Genomic DNA, 27,206 nt, shown 5'->3' on the forward strand with positions numbered 1-27,206 from the left:
GAGGCAGAGGCAGATGGATCTCTGTGAGCTCCAAGCCAGCAAGGGCTACATAAGGCAGTACTCAGATAGGGAGATGGAGACAGAGACTGAAGAATTCCCCAGAAGTTTCAAGCCAGCAATCCTGGAGTACATGGCAAAATAGAAAGGGGGAAAGACCCCATCTCAACAAGGTGGACGTCCAGAACCACTGGCGACTGCTCTGCCTGAGCACCCGGGTTCAATCCCCAGCACCCACACACACGACAGCTCACAGCTGCCTGTAACTCCAGTTCCAAGGGTTCTGACACCTAATGTTTTGCTAGCTTTAGTAATAAAATGAGAAGTACTTTTGCACACTTCTGAGCGCAGAAGCCTTGAGTCCCCTTTGAGTCAGATCTTTGGTATTTCCTTCAGTCTGTAGAGACTTCACCTCCCTGGCTGACACCTCACTTGGGTTCCATGAAATACACATGAGCTGTATGCCCTTAGGCATATGCCCCATCTTAAATAGACCACTCTGAGACAGTAGTAGAAAGTATAAAGGTCATTTTATTTTAATACAAAAGTCATATAAAGTTGTATGAGAAAAAACAGCATTCACCAAATATCAGTGAAGTCAAGTCCATATTTTCCCACTTTTTCATCTCTCTGCCACATGTCAATGACCCGATTATCACTGAGGCTGGACCAGGCTGTATAGGCCAGAGTCCTCTCCATGTGTGGAGGCAGGATGTGGCCATGTTCTCTGTCCTTTGCTCTCTGGAGTTCTTGGAGTTGCCTCACCTGTCATGGCCAAATCGTGGTGGCTGTCCAGTTCTGTCCCTAGGGAGCAGATGAGTCGTGAGAACATCTTCCTTTGACTACTCTGGGGAGAACCAGTGAGCAAGCCCAGAGCAGAAACATGGCACAGAATGATAGTTCCAGAGGACATCCTGGCAATTGTCTTCTGAGTCAGAGGGTCACCGTAGCCATGGCCTTCACTCTAGGTATGCTTCCCTGACCGGAAAGAGAACCTGGGTAGAGGGGAAAAAGGAAGAGAGAGCAAGGTGAAAACCACGCTTGCAGGCCATGGGCTCAATCCATTTGGAGGCCTGTGCGATGTTACAATGGGCAGAGGCGCTTGCCCCAAGCCTAACCTAACAACCTGAGCTTGACCCCTGGAACCCACGTGGTGGAAGAAAAGAATTTACTGTCTGACCTGCCACACATCTGCTGTGGCGAGAGCACCAGTAAACTACCAAATCCATACATGTAATTAAAAGTAAATTTGTGCCGGGTAGTGTTGGTGGCGGCACACACCTCGAGTCCCAGCACTTGGGAGGCAGAGACAGGCAGATCTCTGTGAAGTTGAGGCCAGCCTGGTCTACAAATCGAGTTCCAGGACAGCCGGAGCTACAACACAGGGAAAACTCGGTTTCGAAAAACCAAAATAAAGTTAAAAAACAGAAACAAAACCTTTTGTTCGGGCCTTCTAATGAGACAGCATTGTTCTAGATGTTTCCATCTGGGCTTATTTCACAGTTATATCAGTTCCACAGTCAACCTGATTAATACTCCCGTTTTACAGATGAGCCATGTGAGGTCCCGGGAGATTGAAAAACAGGTCAAAGTGGGTAAAGTGAGCAGCTGGCTTCCTGACTCCAGCTGGACAGTGGCCTCTGCTTTCCGATTTTTAGGGATTTTACGGTAAAGGGGGTAAATGGCTTTTCACTATCACCTATAATTTTAAGACAATTCTTTGCAAAGAAGATCACGTAAGAGCTGTTAAGACTGATAGCCACCCATGCAGGGGGGTGGTGCTGGGGGGGCGCACACCTTTAATCCCAGCCCTCGGGAGGCAGAGGCAGGTGGATCTCTGTGAGTTCGAGGCCAGCCTGGTCGACAGAGTGAGTTGAGGACAGTCAGGGCTCCACAGACAAAGCCTGTCTCAAAAAGACAAACGACTGATGACCACCCAAGCCACACAGGTGAGTGCACCCCCCTCTCTGCTGGCCCTGTCCACTCACACGGGGCACAGAACCCTTTCCTGGCTCCTGATTATTCTCAAGACAAAGATAAAAATCCTTAGCCTGACGGACTTTCAAAACGTCACCTGTCTCCCCCCCCCCTTCCTTCCTCCAGTTTAGTGAGCTTATCTGCTGTGAATCTGCAGCCTCCTGGCCACAGACATTTTCCTTTTGCCTTATTTGGCCTACATGCCAGTGAATAGGCTTGAAGAATTCCCAAAGGAGAGGCTGAAAGAAACCAGTGGGTTCTGCCTTCTTGAGGCTCCATTTAGACCAAGATACACAGAGAAGGGAGAAATACCCGCAGCTTCCCCAGAAAGCGGACAGCAGAGCGCACTGTCAATATGGTCATGTTACTTGCCGGCCTAAGAGCCCTATTGTGCGCCCCCTGCATGAAGAACGGGACCTCGAGCTGGCCGTAGTGGTCGTGACACACGGCTGTAGTCTCAGCACTTGCCGAGTGTGCAAGAAGGAGGATCAGTAGTTCAAGGCCAGCCTGGGCAACTTTTAGTGAGATTCTGTCTCAAAAAAAATCTTTTAGGCCGGGCGATGGTGGCGCACGCCTTTAATCCCAGCACTCGGGAGGCAGAGCCAGGCGGATCTCTGTGAGTTCCAGGCCAGCCTGGGCTACCAAGTGAGCTCCTGCTAAAAATGCAAAAAAAAAAAAAAAAAAAAAAAAAAAAAAAAAAAAAAAACTTTTAAAATGCAAAAATAAAAAGAGGCCTGGGAATACAGTTCAGTGGTAGAGGATATGAGGATATGATTAAACTCTAGGATAAAGGTGAGGCAGAGAGAAGGGAATCTCAGCTCAAAGCCAGCCCTGGTCTATATAGCAAGTTCCAGGGCAGCCAGGGCTACATAGAAATACCCTGCCTCCAAAATAAATAAATAAACAAACTAAGGAATGCTAGGTACACACACAAAAATCTTCCCCAGGGAAGAACCCCCAAATCGGCTTTTCAATGCCACTGGTCAACCATGAGATGATACACATACAAGTAACAAGTAATGGAGGAGGCAGGTTCTACTTATGTACTTTGTTTTGTTTTTTGAGACAACAAAAACAAATCTGTCCTGGATCTCGCTCTGTAGACCAGGCTGGCCTTGAACGCAGAGATCTGCCAGGCTCTGCCTCCTGAGTGCTGGGATTAAAGGCATGCGCCACCACGGCCCGGTAGGAGTGTATGTTTCTGTGTGTATGCACTGGCTGCTCCAGAGGACCTGGGTTCAATTCCCAGCACCTACATGGCATCTCAGAACTGCCTGTAACTACAGTTTAAGGGGATCCAATACCCTCATACAGACAAAACACCAGTGCACATAAAATAAGCATAAATAAATCATTTTAAAAATGTAAAAATGAGCCAGGTGGTGGTGGTGGTAGTGGTGGTGGTGGTGGTGGTGGTAGTGCACGCCTTTAATCCCAGCAACAGAAGACAGAGGCATGAGGATCTCTGCATTCAAGGCCAGCCTGGTCTACAGAGCAAGTCCCAGGACAGCCAGAGCTTCATAGAAAAACCTTGTCTCAAAAAACAAAAAACCAAAACAAAACAAAAAACATGGTGATGCATGTCTTTATCCCAGTACTCAGGACAGTCTCTTGAGTAGGCAGGCAGATGTCTGTGAGTTCAAGGCGAGCCAGGTCTACATAGCAAATACCAGTAAGACCCTGTCTCAAAAGAGAGAGAGAGAGAGAGACAGAGAGAGAGACAGAGAGAGAGAGAGACAGAGAGAAAAACCGTAGGCCTTCCTCCCCAGTGCTACAGAAGAAAAACCAGAGCTGGGCAGTGGTGGCACACGCCTTTAATCCTAGCACTGGGAAGGCAGAGGCAGGCGGATCTCTGTGAGTTCGAGGCCAGCCTGGGCTACCAAGTGAGTTCCAGGAAAGGTGCAAAGCTACACCGAGAAACCCTGTCTCGAAAAAAAAAAAAAAAAAAAAAAAAAAAAAAAAGAAAGAAAAGCCAGGGTCTAGACAGATGGCCTAGCTGTAAGAGAGCAAACTCACATACGGACACATGCACATAGACATAATCCTTCAAAAATTAAAAAGGGGCTGGAGAAATGGCTCAGTGGCTAAGAGCGAGCACTTGCTGTTCTTACAGAGGACCTGGGTTCGATTCACCGCCACCTGGAACTCCAGTTCCAGGGAATCGGATGTACTCTGCTGGCCTCTGAGGCCACTGCACACCTTGCACATTAGGCAGGCAGGCAGCCAAAACACCGATACACATAAAATAAAGATAAATAAATCTTTAAAAAAGAAAAGGGGCAGCCAGGCAGTGGTGGCACACACCTTTATTCCCAGCACGCAGGAGGCAGAGGCAGGCGTGTCTCTGTAAGTTTGAGACCAGCCTGGTCTACAAATCGAGTTTCTGGACAGCCAAGGCTGTTACACAGAGGAGAAACCCTGTCTCAAACCAAAAAAGGAGGTGTGGGTGGGTGGGGCGCTTATTTTAGGTATGTATATAAAAATCAGTATCAGAAAAGGGGGAGGGGGTACTGGAGAGATGGCTCAGCAGTTAAGAGCACTGGCTCCTCTTCCAGAGGTCCTGAGTTCAATTCCCAGCAACCACATAGTGGCTCACAACCATCTGTAATGAGATCTGGCGCCCTCTTCTGGCCTGCAAGCATAAATGCAGGCAGAACACTGTATACACAATAAATAAAATAAAATGAAAAGCGTGTGATCACTTACTTCCCTATGATGGAAGGAGAGGTAGGTTCTATTATCCTCATTTTACACGTTAGGAAACCTAGGCTTCAGGGAATCTATACATGGGGTCATAATCTCAGGAGGCAGAGCTTGGGATACTAGCCACTGTCATTAGACAAGAGGAAGAAATAGGTATCAACGTTTGAAAGGTGAAGGATTCTGCTGCTTGAATCAGAATTTCTCGGAACTATATAGTAAGTACACACGGGCTTGGGACTGTGTACAACTCAGGGAATATAGTGGTTAAACATATGGCCTGTGTGGTGACTAAGTTTTATGTCAACTTGACCCAAGCTAGGTTCATCTGAGAGGAAGGAACTTCTATTGAGAAATTGGCTCCATAAGGCCAGCCTGTAGGGCGTTTTTTTCTTAATTTGTGACTGATGGGGGAGGGTCGAGCCACTGTAGGTGGTACCATCCTGGGGCTGGTGGTCCCAGTGAGCAGCACCCTACATGGCCTCTGCCTCAGCTCCTGCCTCCAGGTTCCATCCCGCAGGGAAGCTCCTAAAGCAGGAAGGCAAACAACTCGAAGAGCTTCAGGAAGTCCCTGAAACTGAGCAGATTCACTAGGCCCCTCCCTACCAGAGTACACAATAAAAGCTGAGAGTCCCTCTGAGGTTAATGAACAGAGCTGCAAAGGGGGCTCGGAGAGCAGACCAGCTGAGCTGTGTGGAAGCCGGTTTAGACCAGCGGGGGCACCTGGAAAGGACACTGTCCAACGTGTTGTGCTCCCTGCTGGGGCTCCAGGGTTCCAGCTTGGTGAGCTGTCACTCATACTGGAGTGGGCTTTGACGATGCAGCTGTTCCTAAGTCATTTCTGCTCCTGTAAGTGACCCCATTAAAACTCATGGTTCACCACGCTGGACTTTGGTGGGTGTCTGTACTTTGATCCGTCATGGGAGCCCGATCTGGAGTGAGTAGCCATGTGTCTCCTCTCCCCAGGAAAAGTCGCCTCACACAACACTTCCCTAATTGCTGTGGATGGATGGTTATATGGTAACGGGAGTGAAATAAACCCTTTCTTCCCCAAATTGCTTTTGCTCACAATCTTTCATCCCAGCCACAGAAACCCTAAGACACCCTGTTATATCAGAAGAGCAGTCAGTGCTCTTAACTGCCAGCCATCTCTCCAGCCCAGCCTTCCTCTTTTTAGGAAAAATCACTTATAGACAGACTCTCTTTTTTTTTTTGCTTCTTAAACTTTTTTTTTTATTAAAGTTTTTGATTTTTTTTTTTAATTTTTTTAAATCCTGAATAGACAGACTCTCTTAGGCATACCAAGACTCTCCTGCCTCAAAGCCACGACTAACAGGAGGTTCACTAGAACATAGACCCCGCCATACGGCCGCCCCTTGACCCATGACCAAGATGGCTACACAGTGACCAGGCAGAGGGTGTCGACAGCTTGAAGAAGACAACCAGATGATTCATATCCCAGACTGGACATGGTGGGAGGCAAGATATTTCATCACACTGCTTACAACAGCACGCAGTTGGAAACTTGGAAACTCACTTTCTTTTTTTCTTTTTCTGTTTCTTTCTTTCTTTCTTTCTTTTTTAGACAGAGTTTCTCTGTATAACTGAACTGTCCTGGAACTCACTCTGTAGACCAGGCTGGCTTCAAACTCACAGAGACCTGCCTGCCTCTGCCTCCTGAGTACTGAGACTAAAGGTGTACACCACCATACCCTGCTGAAAACTCACTATTTCTGGAATATTCCATTAAATATTTTTGGATCCTGCCGGGCATTGGTGGCACACGCCTTTAATCCCAGCATTCTGGGAGGCGGAGGCAGGAGGATCTCTGTGAGTTCAAGGCCAGTCTGAGCAATTCGAGGACAGGCTCCCAAGCTACATAGAGACACCGTGTATCAAAAAAACAGAAAAAAAAAAAAATTTTTTTTGATCCTGGTTGTCCATGGCTAGGTGAAACCGTTAGAGAGTGACCCTATGCCGGGCAGTGGTGGCACATACTTTAATCCCAGCACTCTGGAGGCAGAGCCAGGTGGATCTCTGTGAGTTCGAGGCCAGCCTGGTATACAGAGTGAGATCCAGGAAAGGTGCAAAGCTACACAGAGAAACCCTGTCTGGAAAAACCAAAAAAAAAAAAAAAAAAAAAAAAAAAAGGAAGAAAGAAAGAAAGAAAAGAAAAGAAAGTGACCCTATGAATAACTGTTATGATATTAATAACATTATGGTTCAAAGTACTTGGGTCAGGGAGAGGCAGACTGCCCACACCTTGCCAGGATGTGTCCCATGCTCAGACTTCTTCCTAGCATTGGTTATAGTTATAACTAAGTGGCATGAAACTTTCCTACTGGCAGCCACACCCGGGAGAGGAGAACCTCCCACCCCAGGGCTGGCCAGCCTCCCCTCAACCCACAGCATCTCATGGTCATGATCTAGTGGTAATGGGGGTATCACAGGTGACTCACAGCTTCTTCATGATGGTCCTCTCTTCCTTCTCACTGTTGCCCATGGTAACCACAGCATCCTTCTCTCTTCTTCCTCCTGGAGCTTCTCTGGGTGGAAGCAGGCCACTGGGGAAATGGGAGAGCAGGGCCGGGGTGAATAAATAGTTGTACTGCGGATCTCTTTCTCTGGGGTTTAGTTCAGCGGTACAACAGCAGGCCTCGGATTCCATCCCTGACGCCAAAATAAATAAAATAAGGTATTTGTTGCTGTTGTGCTTTGAGACCAGGTCTCACATGCAGATTAGGATGGCCTTTAACTTACAGACATCTGCCTGTCTCCACCCCTTGAGTGCTGGTATTACAGGGGTGTCCTACCAAGCCTGACCACTGCTGTTTTGAATCAGGGTCTCACTCTATAGCCCAGGCTGCCTGGAACTCATGATCCTGCAGACTTACTGGGATTACAGATATGCCTGACCACACACGGATGGATTTTTCTTTTATTTTTCTTCCCAGAAAGAGGGTTGCCGGGCGGTGGTGGCGCACACCTTTAATCCCAGCAGAGGCAGGCGGATCTTTGTGAGTTTGAGGCCAACCTGGTCTACAGAGCGAGATCCAGGAAAGGCGCAAAGCTAGACAGAGAAACCCTGTCTCGAAAAACCAAAAAAGAAGAGAGAAAGAAAAAAAAAAAAAAAAAAAAAAAAGAAAGAAAGAAAGAAAGAGGATCATGGTGCTGAAGAGATGGCTCAGCGGTTTAGAGCACTGGCTGCTCTTCTAGAAGACCGTGGTTCAATTCCCAGCATCCACATGGCAGCTTATAACTGTCTATAACTCCAGTTCCAGGGGATCCAACACCCTCATACCAATGCACATAAAATAATTAAAATTTAAGAAAAAAAAAAAAGAAAGAAAGAGGGTCTCATGTAGCACAGGCTGGCCTCTGAATTTATACTCCTCCTGCCTCCACCTCTGGAGTGCAGGGAGTACAAGTATGTGCCACCACATACAACCTGGACTTCCTTCTTTTTTTATTTTGTTTTATTTTGGGGGTGGCGGGGTTTGTTTTTGGAGACAGGATTTCTCTGTATAGCTCTGAGCTGTCCTGGATCTCTCTCTGTAGACCAGGCTGGCCTCAAACTCACAGAGATCGCCTGCCTCTGCCTCCCAGAGTGCTGGGATCAAAGGCGTGCCACCACCACCACCTGGCAGCCTGCCTGGACTTCTCTTGGTCATGGCTCCCTATTAAACTATCAAGGACCTTTCTGCTACCAAGCGCCCGGCACCATCCGGTGCTGTGCAGCTGTGCCCCTGGCACACGTAGTGGGGTGTTCAGAAAACCGGATGAGCGACCACAGGAGCATGCGTGTAATGCGCCGAGCACCCTCGGCTGCTGCCGGGAGCCCCCACCTCCTGTAGCACTGAAGTTCCTCCTGCACGAGCAGCAGCTGCGACTTGAGCTTGTTGCGCTCCTGCAGCACGTCCCTCAGCTCCTGCAGGGTGAAGCGGGGCCGGTTGGGGTCCGTCAGATCCACTACCATCTTGTCGGGTCCCAGGTTCACCTGAAAGGCAACAGGCCAACAGGGTCAGTTACCACGCTGGGCCACACCCACCCCTCAAGGGAAAGGTCTGCTCGGTGGTTCCCAGGTGCCCTGGGAGCTGAGCCCAGGCTTGCCCGCAGGGCTGGTCCAGTACCCTTCCCGGAGAGGAGACCCAGGGTTCCTCGGAGCAGCGGGTGCCAGGACTAGGACCAAGGAACACGTTACGCGAACTGAGCAACGGAAGTGAAGAACATGACAGGTGGAAGCTCCCACTACTGCTCAGACTGAGAAGGACTTGTATATCAAAATGATAGATAACGAGCATGGCTGAGACGCAGCCCTGGAAACCGGACCGGGGCTGGTGAGATGGCTCCCCGGTGAAGGGTAATCTCTGCTCCTGCAGAGGGACCCAGATTCGGTACCCAGCACCTCCATGGCTGCTCACAACCATTTATAACCCCAGTTTCAGACGACCCAACTCCCGCTTCTGTCCTCCGAAGGTATGAGGCATACACATGTAGTGCCCATACACCATACAGACAAACAAGCAAAACCCCCATACTCATGGAATAAATATAAATGCACTACCAAAGGAGATCCTGAAAGGTCAACAGCCACCTCACAGGTGTGAAGCTGGGGTTCCATCCCCAGCCCCCCAAAACACCCATGAAAATATATTGAACCAAGCTGGACAGTGGTGGCAAACGTCTTTAATCGAAGAGGCTGAGGCAGGCAGATCTCTGTGAGTTCGAGGCCAGCCTGGGCTACAGAGCAAGACCCAGGACAGGCTCCGAAGCTACAGAGAAACCCTGTCTCGAAAAAAACAAACAAACAAACAAAAAAAAAAAAAAAAAAAAAAGAAAAAGAAAAAAAAAAGAAAGAAAGAAAGAAAAAGAAAATATATTGAACCAAAATAGAGACAAGACACATGTATTACGTAATACGAAGATCCACATGACTCCCACGGGACACGGCCACACTGGGGCTGTGTTTCTAGTCTCACTGTCTAATTCCATCGCCTCTGGTGAAGATAAAACTTGCAAGCACAGTGCACAGATGTCCTCGGTCGTGCGTCAGTGGACACTCAGTTCAGCACTCTCCACGCTGATAACAGGAAGGTGGAATTTTTCCAAGTTCATTAAACAACAAAGACATTACTCATAGTCTTTTTTTTTTTTTTTGGTTTTCGAGACAGGGTTTCTTTGTGTAGCTTTGCGCCTTTCCTGGGACTCACTTGATAGCCCAGGTTGACCTCGAACTCATAGAGATCAGCCTGCTCTGCCTCCCGAGTGCTGGGATTAAAGGCATGGGCCACCACCGCCCGGCGGTCTTTTTTTTTTTTTTTTTTTAATAGAATGCTGACTCAGGACTTCCTGAGTCACTCACCCCTTGGGTGGCTGAAGGGTACTAGGGCTATGTTTGACCCATCCTGAATCCAGGGAATAAAAGACAAACAGGAGCAGATGTGGTGGTGGCACATGCCTTTGATCCCAGCACTTGGGAGGCAGAGGCAGGTGGATCTCTGTGAGTTCGAGGCCAGCCTGGTCTACAGAGTGAGATCCAGGACAGCCAGGGCTGACCTTACCTCAAAAAACAAAACAAAACAAAAAAAAAAAAAAATGGCGGGGGCGGGGGTGTGGATTAGGAGAGCAGTGTGCTGCATACCACTAGCCTACCTAGAGAGAAAAGGAAAAAACAAACAAAACCCCCAGGTTTTCTTTGGAGGGAATGGGTTGTTTTGTTTTTGAGACAAGGTTTCTCTGTATAGCCCTGGCTGTCCTGGAACTCACCTTGTAGACCAGGCTGGCCTCAAACAAATAAAGAAGTGTAGAAAAAAATTATGTGAGTGAACTTGGTGCTACCAATTAATATACTTGAACATGGTAAAGGAAGGCTGGGGAAACCACTCAATGGTGGAGCACATGTCCAGTGTGAGCCAGGCCCTGAAGTCCAGACCCTCATGGTTTAAAAACCAAAAAAAAATTAAAGTAAAAAAATACAAATAAAAAGTAGGCAGTCAGAGAGATGCCTCTTGCAGAGACTCAGGTTAGGTGCACGATGGCTCACAACCATGGTTCCAGGGGATCTATCAGGTACACACACGGTACACAATAATATATCTAAAAAATCATTTTTAAGTAAACAAATCCAGCACTAGAGAGGCAGAGGCAGATTTCTGTGAGTTTGAGGCCAGCTTGAGGTGAGTTTTAGGCCACAGTGAAACTTTTTTATTTATTTATTTATTATTTATTTATTTATTTTTTTAATAAAAAAACAAAATTCAGTTTATTGTAACAAAAATCTGTCACTGAAATTTTAAAACATGCAAACAAAGAATAAAAGCATAAATGGGCACAATGCATCTATCTATAATCACAGCAGGCAGAAGACTCTGGCGGAAGGATTAGGAGTCAGAGGCCAGCCTGGGCTACACAGAGTATGAGGCCTTCAAAGCCTACACAAGAAGGCTGTATCTCAAAATAAAAGCTAGATATGATGAGATGTACCTATATTACAGCATTTAGCCACAGTGAAACTTTGTCTCAAAAAAATAAAGTAAGCTGGGGCTGGAGAGATGGCTCAGAGATTAAGAGCACTGGCTGCTCTTCCAGAGGTCCTGAGTTCAATTCCCAGCACCCACACAGCACCCACATGGTGGTGGTTCACAACCATCTGTAGTAATAATAAGATCGGGTGCCCTCTTCTGGTGGGCAGGCATACATCCAGGCAGAACATTGTATACATAATAAATAAATAAATCTTTATAAAAATAAATAAAATAAAAATAAGGTGAGCCAAGCCAGTGGTGGCCCAGGCCTTTAATCCCAGCACTTGGGAGGCAGAGCCAAATGAATCTCTGTGAGTTCGGGGCCAGCCTGGTCTACAGAGCGAGTTCCAGGACAGGCACCAAAACCACACAGAGAAACCCTGTCTCGAAAAACCAAACAATAAAAAATAAAAAAGTGAAGATGTGGTAAATGAGTTTCATGTTACATGTATTTGACCACAAGTTGAAATAATTTAAAAATCATGAAAAAAAAAATGAAAAAGAACAGGATATTTTAATATACTGTGTAGTCAGTGAATTTTTTTTTTTTTTTTAATTTCTTTCCTTCCTTTTATTTTCTTGGAGGCAGGGGCTTGCCATATAGCCAGCCAGGCTGGCCACAAACGCCCAACCATCATGCCTGAGCCTCCCCAGTCAGTATGACAGGCACATATCACCACATCCGGCTCCCCACCCCCACACTTCCCCACACCCTGAGTTAAGACTGTATTTAAGGAAGAAAATATGCTACCTCATCTGGTGCCTGTGACACTTGTCCCCTCGGCCCCATAGGGGGGAAATCACGGGGCCCCATGCAAACTACAGTTCCCAGGCCCCAATGCAACTTCCTCCATTTCCCTGTGCCTGAAGTCCATTCCCACCAAACGCCTGACGATGGCCGAGCAACCTGGACAGGACAAGTGGTTAAACTTTTCTTGAGTCTCCAAGGCCAGGCTGTGACGGAGGTTCTTGGCCATCACCCAGGACGGCTGTGGAAACAGAGTCTTTCTGCAGGTACAATCATCACTGGGACTTAGAAGCTGGTGAGATATGCCAGTAGCAGTGGTGGTTCACACCTTTGACTCCAACACTCGGAAAGACCGAGGCAGGAAGATTACCATTGGTTCGAAGCCAGCCTAAGCTACAGCATGAGACCCTGCCTTGAATAATACAAAACGAGAAAGCTGTAAGTGAAATAAAAGAAAAAAAAATAGACCTGGGAAGTAATATATGTCCACGTATCGAGGAGGGGGAGGAGGGAGAGAGTGTGTGAACTTACAGGAAGTCTTTTCTTAGAACTTTTGTGTAAGCTGGGTATAGCGGCTCATGCTTGTCATCTCTGCGCTCTGGATGCTTGGGTAGGAGGACCTCTGGAGTTTGAGGCTACTCTGATCTACATGGAAAGTTCCAGGCCAACGAGGGCTACTTAGTGAGACCCTGCTTATAAAAAGAGACAGAGAGAGAGAGAGAGAGAGAGAGAGAGAAACAGAGAGAGAGAAACAGAGAGACCTTACCTCGGAACCAAAAATGAATGAAGAAAGGAGTGGACTATGTAACTCAGCAGGACAACGCTTTCTCAGCACATTCAGGCCCCTCCACTGCCCAGTGTTCCAACCCTAAACCACAGAAACGACAACACACCCCCACACAGCTTCAAGATCCCTGTTTAGACCCACTGAACCTAGCAATCCCAGGCTTTAGTGCTGTTTCTTTTAAAGATTTATTTATTTATTATGTATACAGGAGAGGGTGCCAGATCTCACTACAGATGGTTGTGAGCCACCATGTGGGTGCTGGGAATTGAACTCAGGACCTCTGGAAGAGCAGTCAGTGCTCTTAACCACTGAGCCATCTCTCCAGCCCAGTGCTGTCTCTTTGACTTGTTTATTTATTATTATTATTTTTTTTTACTTTTGTTGTTGTTTGAGACAGGGTTTCTCTGTATAGCCCTGGCTGTTCTGGAACTCACTCTGTAGACCAGGTTGGCCTGGAACTCACAGAGATCGGCCTGCCTCTGCCTCCCGAGAGCTGGGATTAAGGGCCCGTGCCACCACTGGCTTGTCAGGTATTAAAGGTCTCTTTTCAAGATCACTCTTAGAAAGTCATTCCGAAGTGTGCTAACACTTGAACCCACTGCTGGAGGCCAAAGTCAAAGATGCAGTGGGCAAGACTAAAGAGGTGGCCCGAGGCGGGGTGGGGAGCCGGTGGCGAAGGCCTTATAATCCCAGCACCCGGGAGGCAGAGGCAGGCAGATCTCTGTGAGTTCGAGGCCAGCCTGGGCTACCAAGTGAGTTCCAGGAAAGACGCAAACCTACACACAAGAAAACCTGTCTCAAAAAAAAAAAAAAAAAAAAAAAAAAAAAAAAAAACCTGTTTAAAAAAGAAAGTAAAATGGATTTGGAGAGATAATTCAGCAGTTAAGAGCACAGGCTGCTCTTGCAGAGGACCTAGGTTCGATTCCCAGCATCCATTTGGCGGCTCACAACCATCCATAAATCCATGGTGGGAGATTCATCGCTCTCTTCTGGCCTTCTCGGGCACTGCACGCAAGTGGAGCCCGGAAGTACTTGAAGGCAAAACGCCCGCACACGTTAAAAAAAAAAAAGGTTAAAATAACATTTTTACATAAAGAAAGAAAGTAAATTCAAAACCGGGGCGGTAGGCGACTGACACGGGACCCCGCAGGCAGGGTCGGACACTTAGTAGGTACTCCGTGACTGTTCACTGCGGGCAAACTTGCAGCCTGAGGCTTGGGCTGCCGCTCACCTGGTCTCCGGACACACCGGCTCTGCGCAGCCCCTCCACCTCCTGCCTGAGGTTGTCCCTCTCCATCCTCAGCTCCTCCGCCACCAGGCTGCCCTCGTTCACCAGCGCCTCCAGCATCTCCATCACACGCACGATCTTGAACTGCAGCCGGGTGACCCGGGGGTCGCTGCCCAGGGCCATCAGCTCGCGGCCCACCACGTAGGAGATGTCGTACACGTCGTCGGTGGTCAGCTCTAGGGGACTCTTGGCCAGGACGGCTTCGTCCTCCTCCCCGTCCTCCTCCTCCCGCACGGGGGGCTCCTCCATGGTGCCCCCGACCCCGGCGACCTCTGGGGCTGCTGTCACCTAGGCGTCCACTGGCTCTGGGGTCAAGAAAACTTAGCGCTGGGCCGAGCCCACGCCGTGCGCCGTGCGCCGTCCGGGTGGCCCCGGGAAGAAGGCACCGAGTCGCGGGAAGCACCGGACCACGGAAAAGCGCGCGCAGCCGCACAGCTGTGCACCAGATGTGAGGGACACGGAGAAGGAACCGTGGGAGGCAAAGCAGCGAGAAAGGGGCACCAGAGGACCTGAGGCCTGGTAGCCCGCGGCGGGGAGGAGCCACGCAAAGCTCCGCCCTTGGTGACGGGCGCGTGAGAAGCCTGGTTTCCATAGAGACAGGGGCGGACTTTCCAGGGTGGTCATGGAAAGAGGGTTAAAAAAAAAAAGCTCACAACTTTTTCCCTTTGCAAACTGGAGCTTTCCAGCTATCGAATTTGCATGCCAGGGGAGGGGAAATCCAGGTCTCTATTGCAGGGTTTTTTTTTTTTTTTTTTTCAATTGTGTAGCAAAAAACAGCAGGCAGCCGTTGGGCTGGGCATGGGCAGCAGTTGGTGGAGCATGGCATCGGGGTCTCTAGCACTCAGCTAGCTATCTTGTTGGTTACCCAGTTATATCTCAATTACCTGTGAGCGAGAAACTGCAAGGGGCGCCAACTCCCCAGCACCGTTAATGAACCTTGAAAAACCGGCTGCTAAAGGGGAAGAAGCCGGCGCGCACAGCCAGAGCCACACGGCTTCCTTTCTAGGAAATGTCCAGAATAGATGAGTTCCCAAGCAGGAAAGGGAGATGAGCTTCCTGTTGTTAAAAAGAAAAGGCGGCAGCACTCGGTCAGCATCAGGAGCTGACACTCAGCTCTTGCAGCTCCATTCAATGGCGTTTGTTCTAAGAAAGGGTCTCGTGGTGGGAGGGAGGGAGAGCATTATTAGATAGCAACAATCTGTGAAGTTCTAAACACAACCCGGCCTTAAAGGTAAGCCCCTCTTTCCCTTTAAAGTTTCGAGGGGCGCTTCGTCAAGAGTGAACTAAGTGGCGGCGGCACACAGCTTTAATCCCAGCACTCTGGAGGCAGAGGCAGATGATTTTCTGAGTTCAAGGCCAGCCTGGGCTACAGAGTGGGTTCCAGGACAGCCAGGGCTACACAGAGAAACCCTGTCTTGCAAAACCAAAAACCAAACCAGCCAAACAAAAACAAGAGCAAAATACCAAAATGTGTTCCCGTGAGGATTGATACTTTTGATATAAAAACCAAAGGTTTGGCTGATGTGGTGGTACATACCTTTAACCTCAGCACTCAGGAGACAGAGGCAGGCACAGAGGCCAGCTTGGTTTAACATGGCGCCTTCCAGCCAGGGCTCCATTGTGAGTCCGTATCTCAGAACAGCAGTGGCCAGTGAGACTGGAGAGTTGGCTTAGCATCTTCTAGAGGACAGGGTTTGAGTCCCAGCACCCACACCATGTGTAATTTTAGTTCCTGATGATCTCATACCTTTTCCTCACTCCTCCAGTCCAGGGCATACACATAGTACACATAACATACATCGCAGGCAAAATGCGAAAGCACATAAAATAAAATGATGAATTAAAAAAAAAAGACACACACACACTCACACATCTTCAGGGTTTGAAATCAGGGTGAGGGCTGGAGAGATGGCTCAGAGGTTAAGAGCACTGTCTGCTCTTCAGGGGTCCTGAGTTCCATTCCCAGCAACCACATGGTGACTCACAACCATCTGTAATGAGATCTGGTGCCCTCTTCTGACCTGCAGGCATACATGCTGTATACATGATAAATAAATAAATCTTAAAAAAAAAAAAAAAAAAAAAAAAGACAGGGCTGTTGTTTTTTGTCTGGCATAAGTCAGGTGAGTTGGGCAGCATGCCTTTTCAGATTCTGTTTGTTGTCTGCCTCCTGTCCCTCCACAGGGGAACTGGGACTGCAGAGGTGGACACCACTCCAGCATCAGGCTTTTACGTGGACTCAAGTGTTTTCACCCACTGAACCATCTCCCCAAGCCCCTGGACACTTTTTAGAAATTCAAAGTGTGGGAAGGAGAAGGTAGCCTGGTGTGGGAGCACTACAGAGCACCCGAGGTCCAGTCCTCAGCCCCAAAGCCTCAGATGCTCCTTCCCCCTGCACCAAGAGCAAGGGAAAAAGAGAAACACAAATTGTCCCCTCACTGATTCAGAAACACCAAGGCTGCCACAGGGGTGTTTTTTTGTCACAAAGCCCTCTGGGTAACACAGGAGTTTGTTTCTACTCAATCATGTGTGTATTTCTTTTTATTTAGGTAGTCTCATTCTGTAACCTCTGGCTGGCCTGGGATTCACTAGCCAGTCCATTCTCAAACTCCTGGCAATCCTCCTGCCTCATCCTCTTGAGAATTGCAGGGCAATATTTGGAATCCATACTGACGGTGCATCCATCCAGACAGTGATGTCTAGAGCGGGAGTGCAAGGGTTCAAACGCTGACTTTGCCACTTTGTGGGCTGTGTTGTGGTCACATTACTCCTGACTTAGGGGCTCAGTTTTCCCAGCTGTAAAATGGGAATAAGGATGTTTTAGAAGATTGCTGTGGATTGTTGAGGACACATGTGACAGAGATGAGGTATTCAACCAGTGTTATTTATTTTAAGTTTTTTTTTTTTTTTTTTTCTGAGACAGGGTTTCTCTGTGCAGCCCTGGCTGTCCTGGAACTGACTTGATAGACCAGACTGGCCTCAAATTCAGAGATCCACCTGCCTGGCCTCTTGAGTGCTGGGATTAAAAAATATGCACCACCGCCGCCGCCTGGCTGACCAAGGTTATTTTCATCATAAGCTATTTTCATTGCCAAATACAAGAAAAAAGAAGTTGTTCAACTCTATGCAATTATTTAGGACCAAGGCAGTAAAAACGGGATCAACTGTAGACACAGGATAATGAACAAAGTATGCATTATAAGGTGTGGTGGTCCAGACTGGAGCCCTGGCACTTGACAGCCTGAGACAGGAGGTTTCCAACTTCAACGCCTTTCTGGGCTACATTGTGAGTTCGAGTCTAGCCTGGGCAACCAAGTGAGATCCTCTCCCAAAATAAAAATTCCAAAAACAAAACAAAACAAAACAAAAACAAAAACAAAAAACAGGGCTTGGCATGTAGTTTAACAGCAGAGCACCGACCTAGCATGTGCAAGGTCCTGGGTTCAATCTAAGCGCCACAAAACAAGCACACATATGGCAGGTCTGTAAAACACAGCTGGGTCTCATGGTGCACACCTTTAATCCCAGCACTCAGGAGGCAGAGGCAGGTGGATCTGAGTTCGAGGCCAGCCTCATCTATACAGTGAGTTCCAAGAAATATGGGACTAGGGCTATACAGAAAGATCCTGTCTCAGAAACAAATAAATAAAATGGAACAAACAAACAAAACAAAGTAATTTCAAGGCAACCCTCCCTTTTGAGAAGTCCACACCAAGTCTTGGATGTACATTCCTTTTCCAACTCAACCTGCTCTCTTTCCTCTCCCCACATACTCTACTGTCCTTCAGAAACTTGATAACTTCGCTTTTTTTTTCTTCTTCAAAACCACGATTCCCTTGAGAGTTAAGTCCGACAAGGAAACAGTGGAAACAGAACACACAAGTAAGCGGGTGAAGGGTCACACAGATTCAAAGCGGAACTGCAAATGTTGGGGGCTGACACCCACAAACAGGAATGTTCCACCAGCAGTGGGCAAATCATCCTGGTCCCCTGACTCCCTGTGACACCAGCTCTTGGCTGAGCGGTTCCTTCAGGGTGGCTTTTCTGGGTTCTATTTAATTTTAAATATTTTATTTATTTATTATGTGTACAGTGGTCTGCCTGCACGTATGCCTGCAGGACAGAAGAGGGCACCAGATCTCATTACAGATGGTTGTGAGCCACCATGTGGGTGCTGGGAATTGAACTCAGGTCCTCTAGAAGAGCAGTCAGTGCTCTTAACCTCTGAGCCATCTCTCCAGCCTCCTGTTTCGGGGTGGTTCTAGACATCGTGTTCATTCATTCAGGAAAACAGCCAGTATCCTGGAGCTGTCCTAGACTGAGGAGTCCATCTTTAAACTCTTAGGGGAAGGATCAGGGGCCGTGTGCAGGGAGAGTGGTGTCCGGAGCACTTGTTTGAGCCTGTGTGCATCAGCAGTAGCAGACTTTTTGTCTTTCTCTTTTTCTGTTCTTTTCCAAGGCGGGGTCTCTCTCTGTAGCCCTGGCTGTCCTGGAACTCAGTCTGTAGACCAGGCTCTCTGTCTTTAATCCCAGCACTTGGGAGGCAGAACCAGGCTGATCTCTGTGAGTTCGAGGCCAGCCTGGTCTACAGAGTGAGTTCCAGGACAGGCAGGGATACACAAAAACCCCGTCTCCATAAAACAAACAAACAACAATGCTCAGGTCAACCACTCAGAATTGTAGGCTTGGATTTGCAGAACTCGTAAGCAGGAGGATTGCCCAGAAAAAATAAAGGAGGGAAGGAGGTTGAAAGATCCTTTTTTCGTTTAATTGTTCTTTTTTTTTTTTTTTCCTTTAACAGTCAGTGAATACTTGATTTCATGTGTCTGGGTTGGTTGCTTGCAGAACTCATGCCTGCAGTGCCTGGGAAACCAGAAGAGGGCGTGAGATCGTCTGGGACTGAAATTACAGACTGCAGTCAGCGACTATGCGGTGCTGGGAACCGAACCCAGGTCCTCTGTTAACAGCAGCCAGCGCTCTTGATGCCTGAACCGTCTTTCCAGCCTCGTCTTTGAGACGGGTTCCACTGTATGGACTGTAACTGGCCATCCTCCTGCCTCCAAACTCTCAAGGGCTGAGATTACAGGCGTGCCCACCTCGCCCAATACTAAAAGTGAAGTTCTAAGGTCCAGAGCTTGGTAAAACTGTGGGAAATGGCCGGGCGGTGGTGGCGCACGCCTTTAATCCCAGCACTCGGGAGGCAGAGGCAGGCGGATCTCTGTGAGTTCGAGGCCATCCTGGACTACCAAGTGAGTTCCAGGAAAGGCGCAAAGCTACACAGAGAAACCCTGTCTCGAAAAACCAAAAAAAAAAAAAAAAAAAAAAAAAAAAAAAAACTGTGGGAAATGTACGAAAAATCTTCACATTAAGATCACCAACATTTTCTAGGAGAGAATGCAGTGTAGCCTCATTCGCAAGACAAACTGGTCTCAGAAAACTAACTGCGCATTCGGTAGTATACCAACTGAACAATTTAAAAGTTTTTCTCGTTATGAAAAACAATAACGAAGTCTCCTTATCCTTAAAATATCCACTTCCGATGGCTGAATGTATATAATCAAAATTTTTTTTTCAAGTAATTCAAGAGACCGGAGAAGGGCGCACGCCTTTAATCCCAGCACACAGGAGGCAGAGGCAGGCGGATCTCTGTGAGTTCAAGGCCAGCCTGGGCTACAGAGCTACACAGTGAGTCCCTGTCTCCGAAAGCAAAGCAAAACAAAACAAACAAAAAAAGCAGCTCTCTGTGGCGAATCTGCTGCTGCCAATAACGAGTTCCGGCGGAGGTCGGCGTGAGAAGTCCTCGGTCGCTGGCAAACGGGCGTTGCCAGCGGCCTCCGTCTCGGCGCGGAAAGAACCCGGGACTTGCTGAGGTGAGTGGAAGCTCGGCGGGAACCGGGTCGAGGCGGAGGCAGAGGGGGCGGCCGCGCAGGCCCGGGGGTCGGGAAGGCGCCACGTCCGCGCGTGGCCGGCGCCATGTTGAAGCCTGGCAGAGGCGGAGGCGGGGAGGAGGCAGTGGGGCTGAGGCTTGGGTGGGAGGCCGGGCCCGGGTGAGGGACCGGGGAGCCACCCTCCGGGACTCGTCACGGCCTGGCCGGCCCGGGGACCGGGGACCCCGCTTCCTACCGGCACTTCCGCCTCGGCTTCCTCGGCGCCACCGCGCATGCCCGGGGTGGGTTGCTGTTCTCGGTTTTGTTTTTTTTTTTGTTTTTGTTTTTGCTCGCACTTGCCAGTTTCTCAAATTCCTGAGACCTCCCTACCTTCGGTGAGGACACTCATTCATTCATTTATTCATTCATTCATTCATTCATTTATTCGTTTGTTTGGCTGTCTTTCAATTTTTGAGGCAAGGTTTCTCTGTGTAGTTTTGGAGCCTGTCCTGGATCTCACTTTGTAGCCCAGTCTGGCCTCGAACTCACAGAGATCCGCCTGCCTCTGCCTTCGGAGTGCTGGGAGTAAAGGTGTGCGCCACCACCGCCCAGCTTATTATTATTATTATTATTATTATTGAGATGGAGAGCTCATGTATCCTAACTCATTAGATGACCTGACCCCAGATCAGTCTCTCAAGTACTGGGATTATGGACATGGTACCACCACGTCCTGCCAGCCGGGTCTACTTTAGACGTAATCTCGAAAGAAAAAAAAAAAATCAAATGCCGGGCGGCGCACGCAATCCACACTCGGAGCAGAGCCAGGAGATCTCTGTGAAGAGCACAGAGTAGTTCAAAAAAAAAAAAAAAAAAAAAAAAAAAAAAAAAAAAACAAAACAAAACGAAACAAGACAACAAAACACCCGCCTTTAATTCCAGCATTTGAGAGGCAGAGAGGGGCAGGCCGGTTTCTCAGAGTTGGAGGCCAGCCTGGTGTATATCGTGAGTTCCAGGACACCAGGACTCCATAGTGAGACCCTGTCTGAGAAAACAACATAAAATAACCCCCGAAAGTTTACTTGTGCTCTATTTCTCCTAAATAAGAGACGCCACCCCAAAACTGAGTGAAGGGCTGGGGATGTGGCTCATTTGGTAGAGTGGTTGTCTAGCCCTGGGTTCCAGCTCTGGCTCCCACTAAACTTCATGTCTTGGCCCATGAAGATAGAGGCAAGGAGTATGAGAAGTTAAGGATCCCTGACTCTATAGGAATGTCAAAGCTAGCCTGGGTTGTGTGGACAGGGTTTCTCTGTGTAGCTTTGTACCTTTCCTGGAACTCACTTGGTAGCCCAGGCTGGCCTCAAACTCACAGAGATCCACCTGCCTCTGCCTCCCGAGTGCTGGGATTAAAGGCGTGCGCCACCACCGCCCGGCTTTTTTTTTTTTTTTTTTTTTTTTTTGTTTCATAGTCGGTGTTTTAATAGCTACCCTACAATGGAATGAGAGAGCTCCTTCTCCTCCCAAGAGTTGATGGCTCAATACAAAGGAATCTCCAGAGAATTCCAGAGCAGGGAGAGGTGGTCATTACGACAGTCTGTTCTGGTTTTCACCTGGAGGAATTCCACGCATCAGGGAGAAAAGAGCAAAGGGTTAGAGCCAGAGCGCAGGGAACCCCCCCTTGGGGCCCTGCTGTCTGGCTGTGTGCCATCCTTTTACTGACAAGGACACCAGGGCCGCTGCTTTGTTGTCAGTGACAAGGTGGCATTATCCTCCTTTTTATAACCCAGTAGAAGGCTGTGTGAGTGATGTTCAGCTTTGAACTAGCCCAGGATGACCTTGGTGTTTTTGCCTCTACTCCGTAAGTGTTGAGATGACAGGTGTGTGCTACCTTGCCCAATTTTTTATTTTTGTTTTTATTTATTTATTTATTTTGGTTTTTCGAGACAGGGTTTCTCTGTGTAGCTTTGTGCCTTTCCTGGAACTCTATTTGTAGACCAGGCTGGCCTCGAACTCACAGAGATCCGCCTGCCTCTGCCTCCCAGAGTGCTGGGATTAAAGGCGTGCGCCACCACCGCCCCTATGCCCAATTTTTTATTTTTGTTTTGTCTTAAACTTTATTTTTGTGTGTATGGGTATTTTGCCTGCGTGTATATCTGTGCACCATATGCATGTCTGGTATTCACAGACCTCAGAAGAGGGGTTCAGATCTCCTGGAACTGGAATTATAGACCCTTGTGAGCCACCCATGTGGGTGCTGGGAACCAGACCTGGGTCCTCTGCAAGAACGGCCTCTTAACTGCTGAGCCATCTCACCAGCCTCTAGCTCTTTGGCTTTTTTTGTGTTGTTGTTTTTGAGACAGGTAGCCCAGACTGGCCTCAAACTTGTGGTAATCCTCCTGCCTCAGCCTCCTGAGTGCTGGGACGACATGTGCATATTATCATGGCCAGGTATTAATATCATTTTTAGGGACGTGGAAAGAGGCTGGTGGGAAGGAGCTGCCTTCAGTGTTTCCCAGCAGATTTCAGCATCGGGACCGAAGGGTTAGTGGGCGGTCGGCAGCTTTCTGGAGTGTGACTTAACTATCATGTGTCAGGAGGAGTGAGCTCCAGTGGGACTCACTTATTCTCCTGGTCAGCACGAATGGGCCACCCTGTCGGGAGCTGAGAAGCAAGCCCCTGGTCCCGAGCCCTCTGCCCTCATCATGGGCCGTGAGTTGGTGGCATGTGCCCCTCATCCCTGCACTCAGGGGGGAGAGGCAGGAAGATGCGGGGTTCAGGGCCAGCTTGGGGCTATAAAGGAGGCCTTCTATAGTGAGAGTCGCCCTTCACAAACCGGGGTGACCGTGGTGAGGCTGGAGAAGCTTAGGTGCTTCATGCCTGCTTGCTGTGACTGTTCTAGACCATGAGCGACTGGATGCCCATCGCCAAGGAATATGACCCACTCAAAGCTGGCAGCATCGATGGCACAGATGAGGACCCTCATGACCGGGCTGTGTGGAGGGCCATGCTGGCCCGCTACGTACCCAACAAAGGCGTTACCGGAGACCCCCTCCTCACCCTGTTTGTGGCCCGACTGAACCTGCAAACCAAAGAGGAGAAGTTACAGGAAGTCTTCTCCCGCTATGGTGACATCCGGCGCCTGCGGCTGGTGCGGGACCTGGTGACCGGCTTCTCCAAGGGCTACGCCTTCATCGAGTACAAGGAGGAGCGGGCCCTGCTGAAGGCCTACCGTGACGCTGACGGCCTGGTCATCGACCAGCACGAGATCTTCGTGGACTACGAGCTGGAGCGCACCCTCCGTGGCTGGATCCCTCGGCGGCTGGGCGGGGGGCTGGGCGGGAAAAAGGAATCTGGACAACTGAGGTTTGGGGGCCGGGACCGGCCTTTCCGGAAACCCATCAACCTGCCGGTTGTCAAGAACGAGCCGCCCAGAGAAGGCAAAAGAGCGAGGAGGGAGCGATCTCGATCCCGGGACAGACACTGGGAACCCAGGCCCCGGGAGCGGGACCATGACAGGGGCCGGGAGAAGCGCTGGCCGGAGAGGGAGCTGGCCAGGGCGTGGCCTGAGAATGATTGGGAACGCGAGAGGGAGTTCAGGGAGGACAGGGCCAAAGGCAGGGACAAGAGGGACAGGAGCAAGTAGAGCCAGGGGCAGGCTCTGCGGCTCCGAGCCTACCCAGAGGCCCCCGGGCCATCGGGCTGGGCCAGTTCCCTTTCCGGTACAGAACCCAGGCTCAGGCAGACCTAAGAGCCTGTGCTTTTGCAGTGCTGAGGCTTGATCTGGAGAGCAGGGCATGCTGGGCAATGCTCCATGGGAGGGGACACAACTGTGTGAGAAGCCACCCGTCCCCTGTGGAAATACGTTTTCACATGCTTGTCCTCCCAGCGCTGGGGCTGTGGAGGCGGGTGTCAAACCAGAGAAAGAAGGGATAATCGAGACTGTCTTCTTTCTCACACCCTTCGAGGTGGGGTTCAGTGTTGCAGAGGGGATATAGTGCCTTACAGCCCTCAGATAGCCTGGTGTGGTGGCACACACCCTCATCCTAGCACCGGGGAGGCTGAGGCAGGAGGACTGCGAGTTTGAAGCCAGCCTGGGTCACAAAACAAGACCCCGTCTCAATAACCTACAAGAACTGAATGTAACACTGACATTGGCTCCTGGGGTGCCTTGTCTTTCCCGTCTTCATGTCCATGCTTTGCTGAATTGAAATAAAAACAGGCTAGAAAAGCCCTGGACCAGAACTGTCTGGCCCGTGATAACCAGACAGCATCAGGCTGAGCGTCTGGGTCAGCAGGCAGCCGCTCGCAAGTGGGCAGCATCACCCCCTCCCTGCAGAAATGCTGACTGCCTGCTTTCCCCTGGCTGGCATTTATGGTGCAAAGCAGTCTCGCAGGGCTGTGAGCTGTAGCCCACGACTTTCAGCCCTCTGAAAGGAGACCTCAGCAGGAGGGAAAGAACAGAATGGGAGGGCCAGGGTCCTAGACTACCCGGAGCTGGTCTGAAGGGTCAGTGTTCCCTTTTTCTGACTATCTGGATTTGGGTCTGCTGGGCAGACTGCTCTCAAGACTTAAAAAAATTGCCACTGAGGAGCTAGCAAGCTGGCTGAGCATAAAAGTCCACGCTATATGGACTGGAGAGACGGCTCAGCATCTGAGAGTGCTTGCTGTTCTTGCAGAGGACCTGGGGTTGGTACCACACAGTGGCTTATACCTGACTGTAATTCCAGTTCTAGGGGATCTGGTTTGATCCCCTCTTCTGGCCTCAGGCACTAGGCATCTGTGTCAATATACAGGCACACAGAGGCAGTCATAGAAACACACACAGTATAATCAGATCTCTTAAAAAAAAAACAGTCACACAGCCTAACTAAATCCCCAGAACCCACGGTTGATAGACCCGACTTCTGCGAGTTGTCATGTGAGCTCCACGTGAGCACCATGGCACACACGTCACAAATACAATAGTAAAAGATGCTACCGGAGCCAAGCCTGGCCTGGTGGCACAAGCCCGTCAACCCAGCACTTTGGGAGACACAGGAGGGTTAAGAGTCTGAGGCCAGCTAGGGCCAAATAAAAAGATCCTAGCTTAAAAAAAAAAATGAGTTGCTATCGAATTTTCTACCTCCTGCCAGAAAGTGGCTGGAACTTCTGATGTCAGTCACATTGGAGTCACAGTGAGACTATAGGCATGCGCCCCCATGCGCACATTCACCCAATTTCTTAGCAAAAATAGTACAATGCACAGGGCACGGTCCCATCCATCATACGATCTTAGGAAGTGCTACCGTCTGATGCCCTGAACCCTGACTGCTCTGTGCATCAACAGAAAGCACACGGGCCAGCTTCCAGGTCTTCCAATAGCCATGGCAACCGTGGGTCAGCTAGGCATGTGATCCCCAAGCCCCCACCTATCCGATGCTCTTCCACACATACCTGTCTTCCTCATCGAGGCTCATGAGCCTGGCACCCCACCCACTTAAGGCACTGTGTTCTCTGCATAGGACCCAGTGTGTCACACAAGGAACATGAAGAGAAGATGACAGGAAAAACACACAGGAAACACGCTGATGTCTCATCCTAAACAACTTTGTTTGGTTAGTACTGTGTAGCCCATAGCAGATTCCAAGGCACACCACCTCGGACAGGCTGCCTGGGCCTCTAAGCCTTACCAGGAGCAGCAAGTAACAATCCCACAGTTGTGTCCAGCCGATGGCCGGGAGGACTGTGATGATTTTTCTCTTGTGTCCCATCCCAGGACTAGAGGCTCCGCCTGTCCGATCCATACATCCTGCACAACCTGCTACCACCAGGGCAACTTGGTAATATAAAACTCTCCTTCCACTGCCTCCCGCTAACATGACAAAGGCCACGAGAAAACAGAACAACTAAACCTAGGCGTCAAACAGCCATGGTAGGTGGTAAGTGATGCGTTCAGCCACGGGAAGCTTGTTACTAAAATTAACGAGGTCTCGCTTCAGATCCTTGTCTCATTAAATATAGGTGCTAAGGGGTCAGAGGCGTTGCGTATAAACTGGGTAGCCCTGCAGATAAATAAACACTTCTTTAGAATCTGGCATCAGTTTCTCATCATCCCTCCTCAAAGCAGGCAGTTCGTTTGAGGGGGTCGATCGATGTCGAGGCAGCCACCCGGGGCAGGCGGCGGGCGGTCCGGGAGGCGGGCACGGTCACAGGTGCTGTAGGGCTTCCTGCCCCTGTTCTGTGTAGCCGTCATCTCGGTGAGTGTTCGCCCACTGGCCAAAGGACTCGTGGATGTGCGTGGGTCTCTGCGCGTTGGCCAGGCGCTTCTTGTCCCGGGAGAAAAAGCTAAACCTTTGGGCAGGGGGAGAGAAAAACAAAGATGGGAATAAGCGCTTGCCGGCTGCTGCTCTAACTACCCCCCCTTCTTTCAACGCTAGGACACACAGGAACAGACACTGAGGGGAGCAGATCATTCTCAGTATGGGGATGCAGTCAGCGGGGGGGCTAGAAAGCACCGGGGCTTCTGGGTGTCATTCAGTCCCAGATCCTTTGCGCTCACACAGAATGAGCAGTTTGCATGTATGGGACGGGGGTGGGGTGGGGTGGAGGGTGGGGGGGTGCAGGACCTGCCTACTACTAGGGGGATCAAAACTCCCCCAAAACAAACTGACACAGCTCAGGTCCTCACAAAGGCCAGGTGTAAGGACTCTATGCTCAGCTAGACACTCGGCTCAGGAACTTTTTTTCCCCTCATTTTTAGAGACCGGGTCTTAGGTAGCTCAAGCTGGTCTCCAAACTCATTACAGAGCTGAGGATGACCTTGAACTCTTTCTGTCTCTACTTCCCAAGTGCTGGGATTACAGGCATGAGTCACCATGCTGAGTTTATGGGATGCAGGAGATCGAATCCAGGGCCTTGTGCATGCTAGGCAGGCACTCGACCTACTGAGCCCCAGCCCCAGCCTAGAAATTTTCTAATAAACCTAATGATTCTTTGAAAAAACCTGAAAGTTGTGAGGAAGATGATTCTGAGGCAAACCCATTCTTAATATTCATTCATTCATTCATTCATTCATTCATTCATTCATGTGTATGTATGAGTGTGGGCAGTCAAGTGCCATGGCTCCTGTATGGACATCAGAGGACAAACAGTGGAGTCAGTTCTCTTCTTCCACTGTGTGGGTGCCCGGGGTTGATCTCAGGTTCTCAGCCTTGGTGGTCGGGGCCTCAATCCACAGAGCCATCTTGCCAGCCCTCACAGCCACACATGCTAGGTAAGTGTTCACAATTCCAGTGTGTGAGTGTGTGAATGCATATGTGTGTATGTGTTTGTGTGTGAG

The 27,206-nt window shown here is 49.4% G+C and overlaps 3 protein-coding genes across 6 annotated transcripts in view; 1 reads left to right on the forward strand and 2 right to left on the reverse strand.

The window, feature by feature from the left end:
- Window positions 1–508: 508 nt before the first annotated feature.
- Window positions 509–14,566, reverse strand: Rilpl2 (Rab interacting lysosomal protein like 2). The gene is made up of 4 exons (XM_028885793.2): window positions 13,965–14,566; window positions 8,520–8,671; window positions 7,134–7,238; window positions 509–992 (listed from the first exon to the last, which is right to left on the reverse strand). The coding sequence occupies exons 1-4, from the start codon at window positions 14,268–14,270 to the stop codon at window positions 962–964; spliced, it is 594 nt and encodes a 197-aa protein (XP_028741626.1). The 5' UTR covers window positions 14,271–14,566; the 3' UTR covers window positions 509–961.
- A 5,194-nt stretch (window positions 14,567–19,760) lies between these two features.
- Window positions 19,761–24,764, forward strand: Snrnp35 (small nuclear ribonucleoprotein U11/U12 subunit 35). The gene is made up of 2 exons (XM_028885788.2): window positions 19,761–19,891; window positions 22,788–24,764. Exon 2 carries the CDS (start codon window positions 22,791–22,793, stop codon window positions 23,529–23,531), a length of 741 nt encoding a protein of 246 aa, XP_028741621.1. The 5' UTR covers window positions 19,761–19,891; window positions 22,788–22,790; the 3' UTR covers window positions 23,532–24,764.
- Window positions 24,765–25,453: 689 nt separating this feature from the next.
- Window positions 25,454–27,206, reverse strand: part of Rilpl1 (Rab interacting lysosomal protein like 1) — a 35,027-nt gene continuing 33,274 nt past the window's right edge. For 2 of the 4 annotated variants that reach the window (XM_028885783.2, XM_028885782.2), the window contains one exon: window positions 25,454–26,218. In XM_028885783.2, the coding sequence (XP_028741616.1) occupies window positions 26,074–26,218 (145 nt within the window). In that variant the 3' untranslated portion in view covers window positions 25,454–26,073. The remainder of the gene's footprint in view (window positions 26,219–27,206) is intronic. The other 2 variants (XM_028885786.2, XM_028885785.2) reach the window with 1 other exon arrangement.

This window comes from Peromyscus leucopus, chromosome 23, assembly GCF_004664715.2.
Source record: "Peromyscus leucopus breed LL Stock chromosome 23, UCI_PerLeu_2.1, whole genome shotgun sequence".
NCBI lineage: Eukaryota > Metazoa > Chordata > Mammalia > Rodentia > Cricetidae > Peromyscus > Peromyscus leucopus.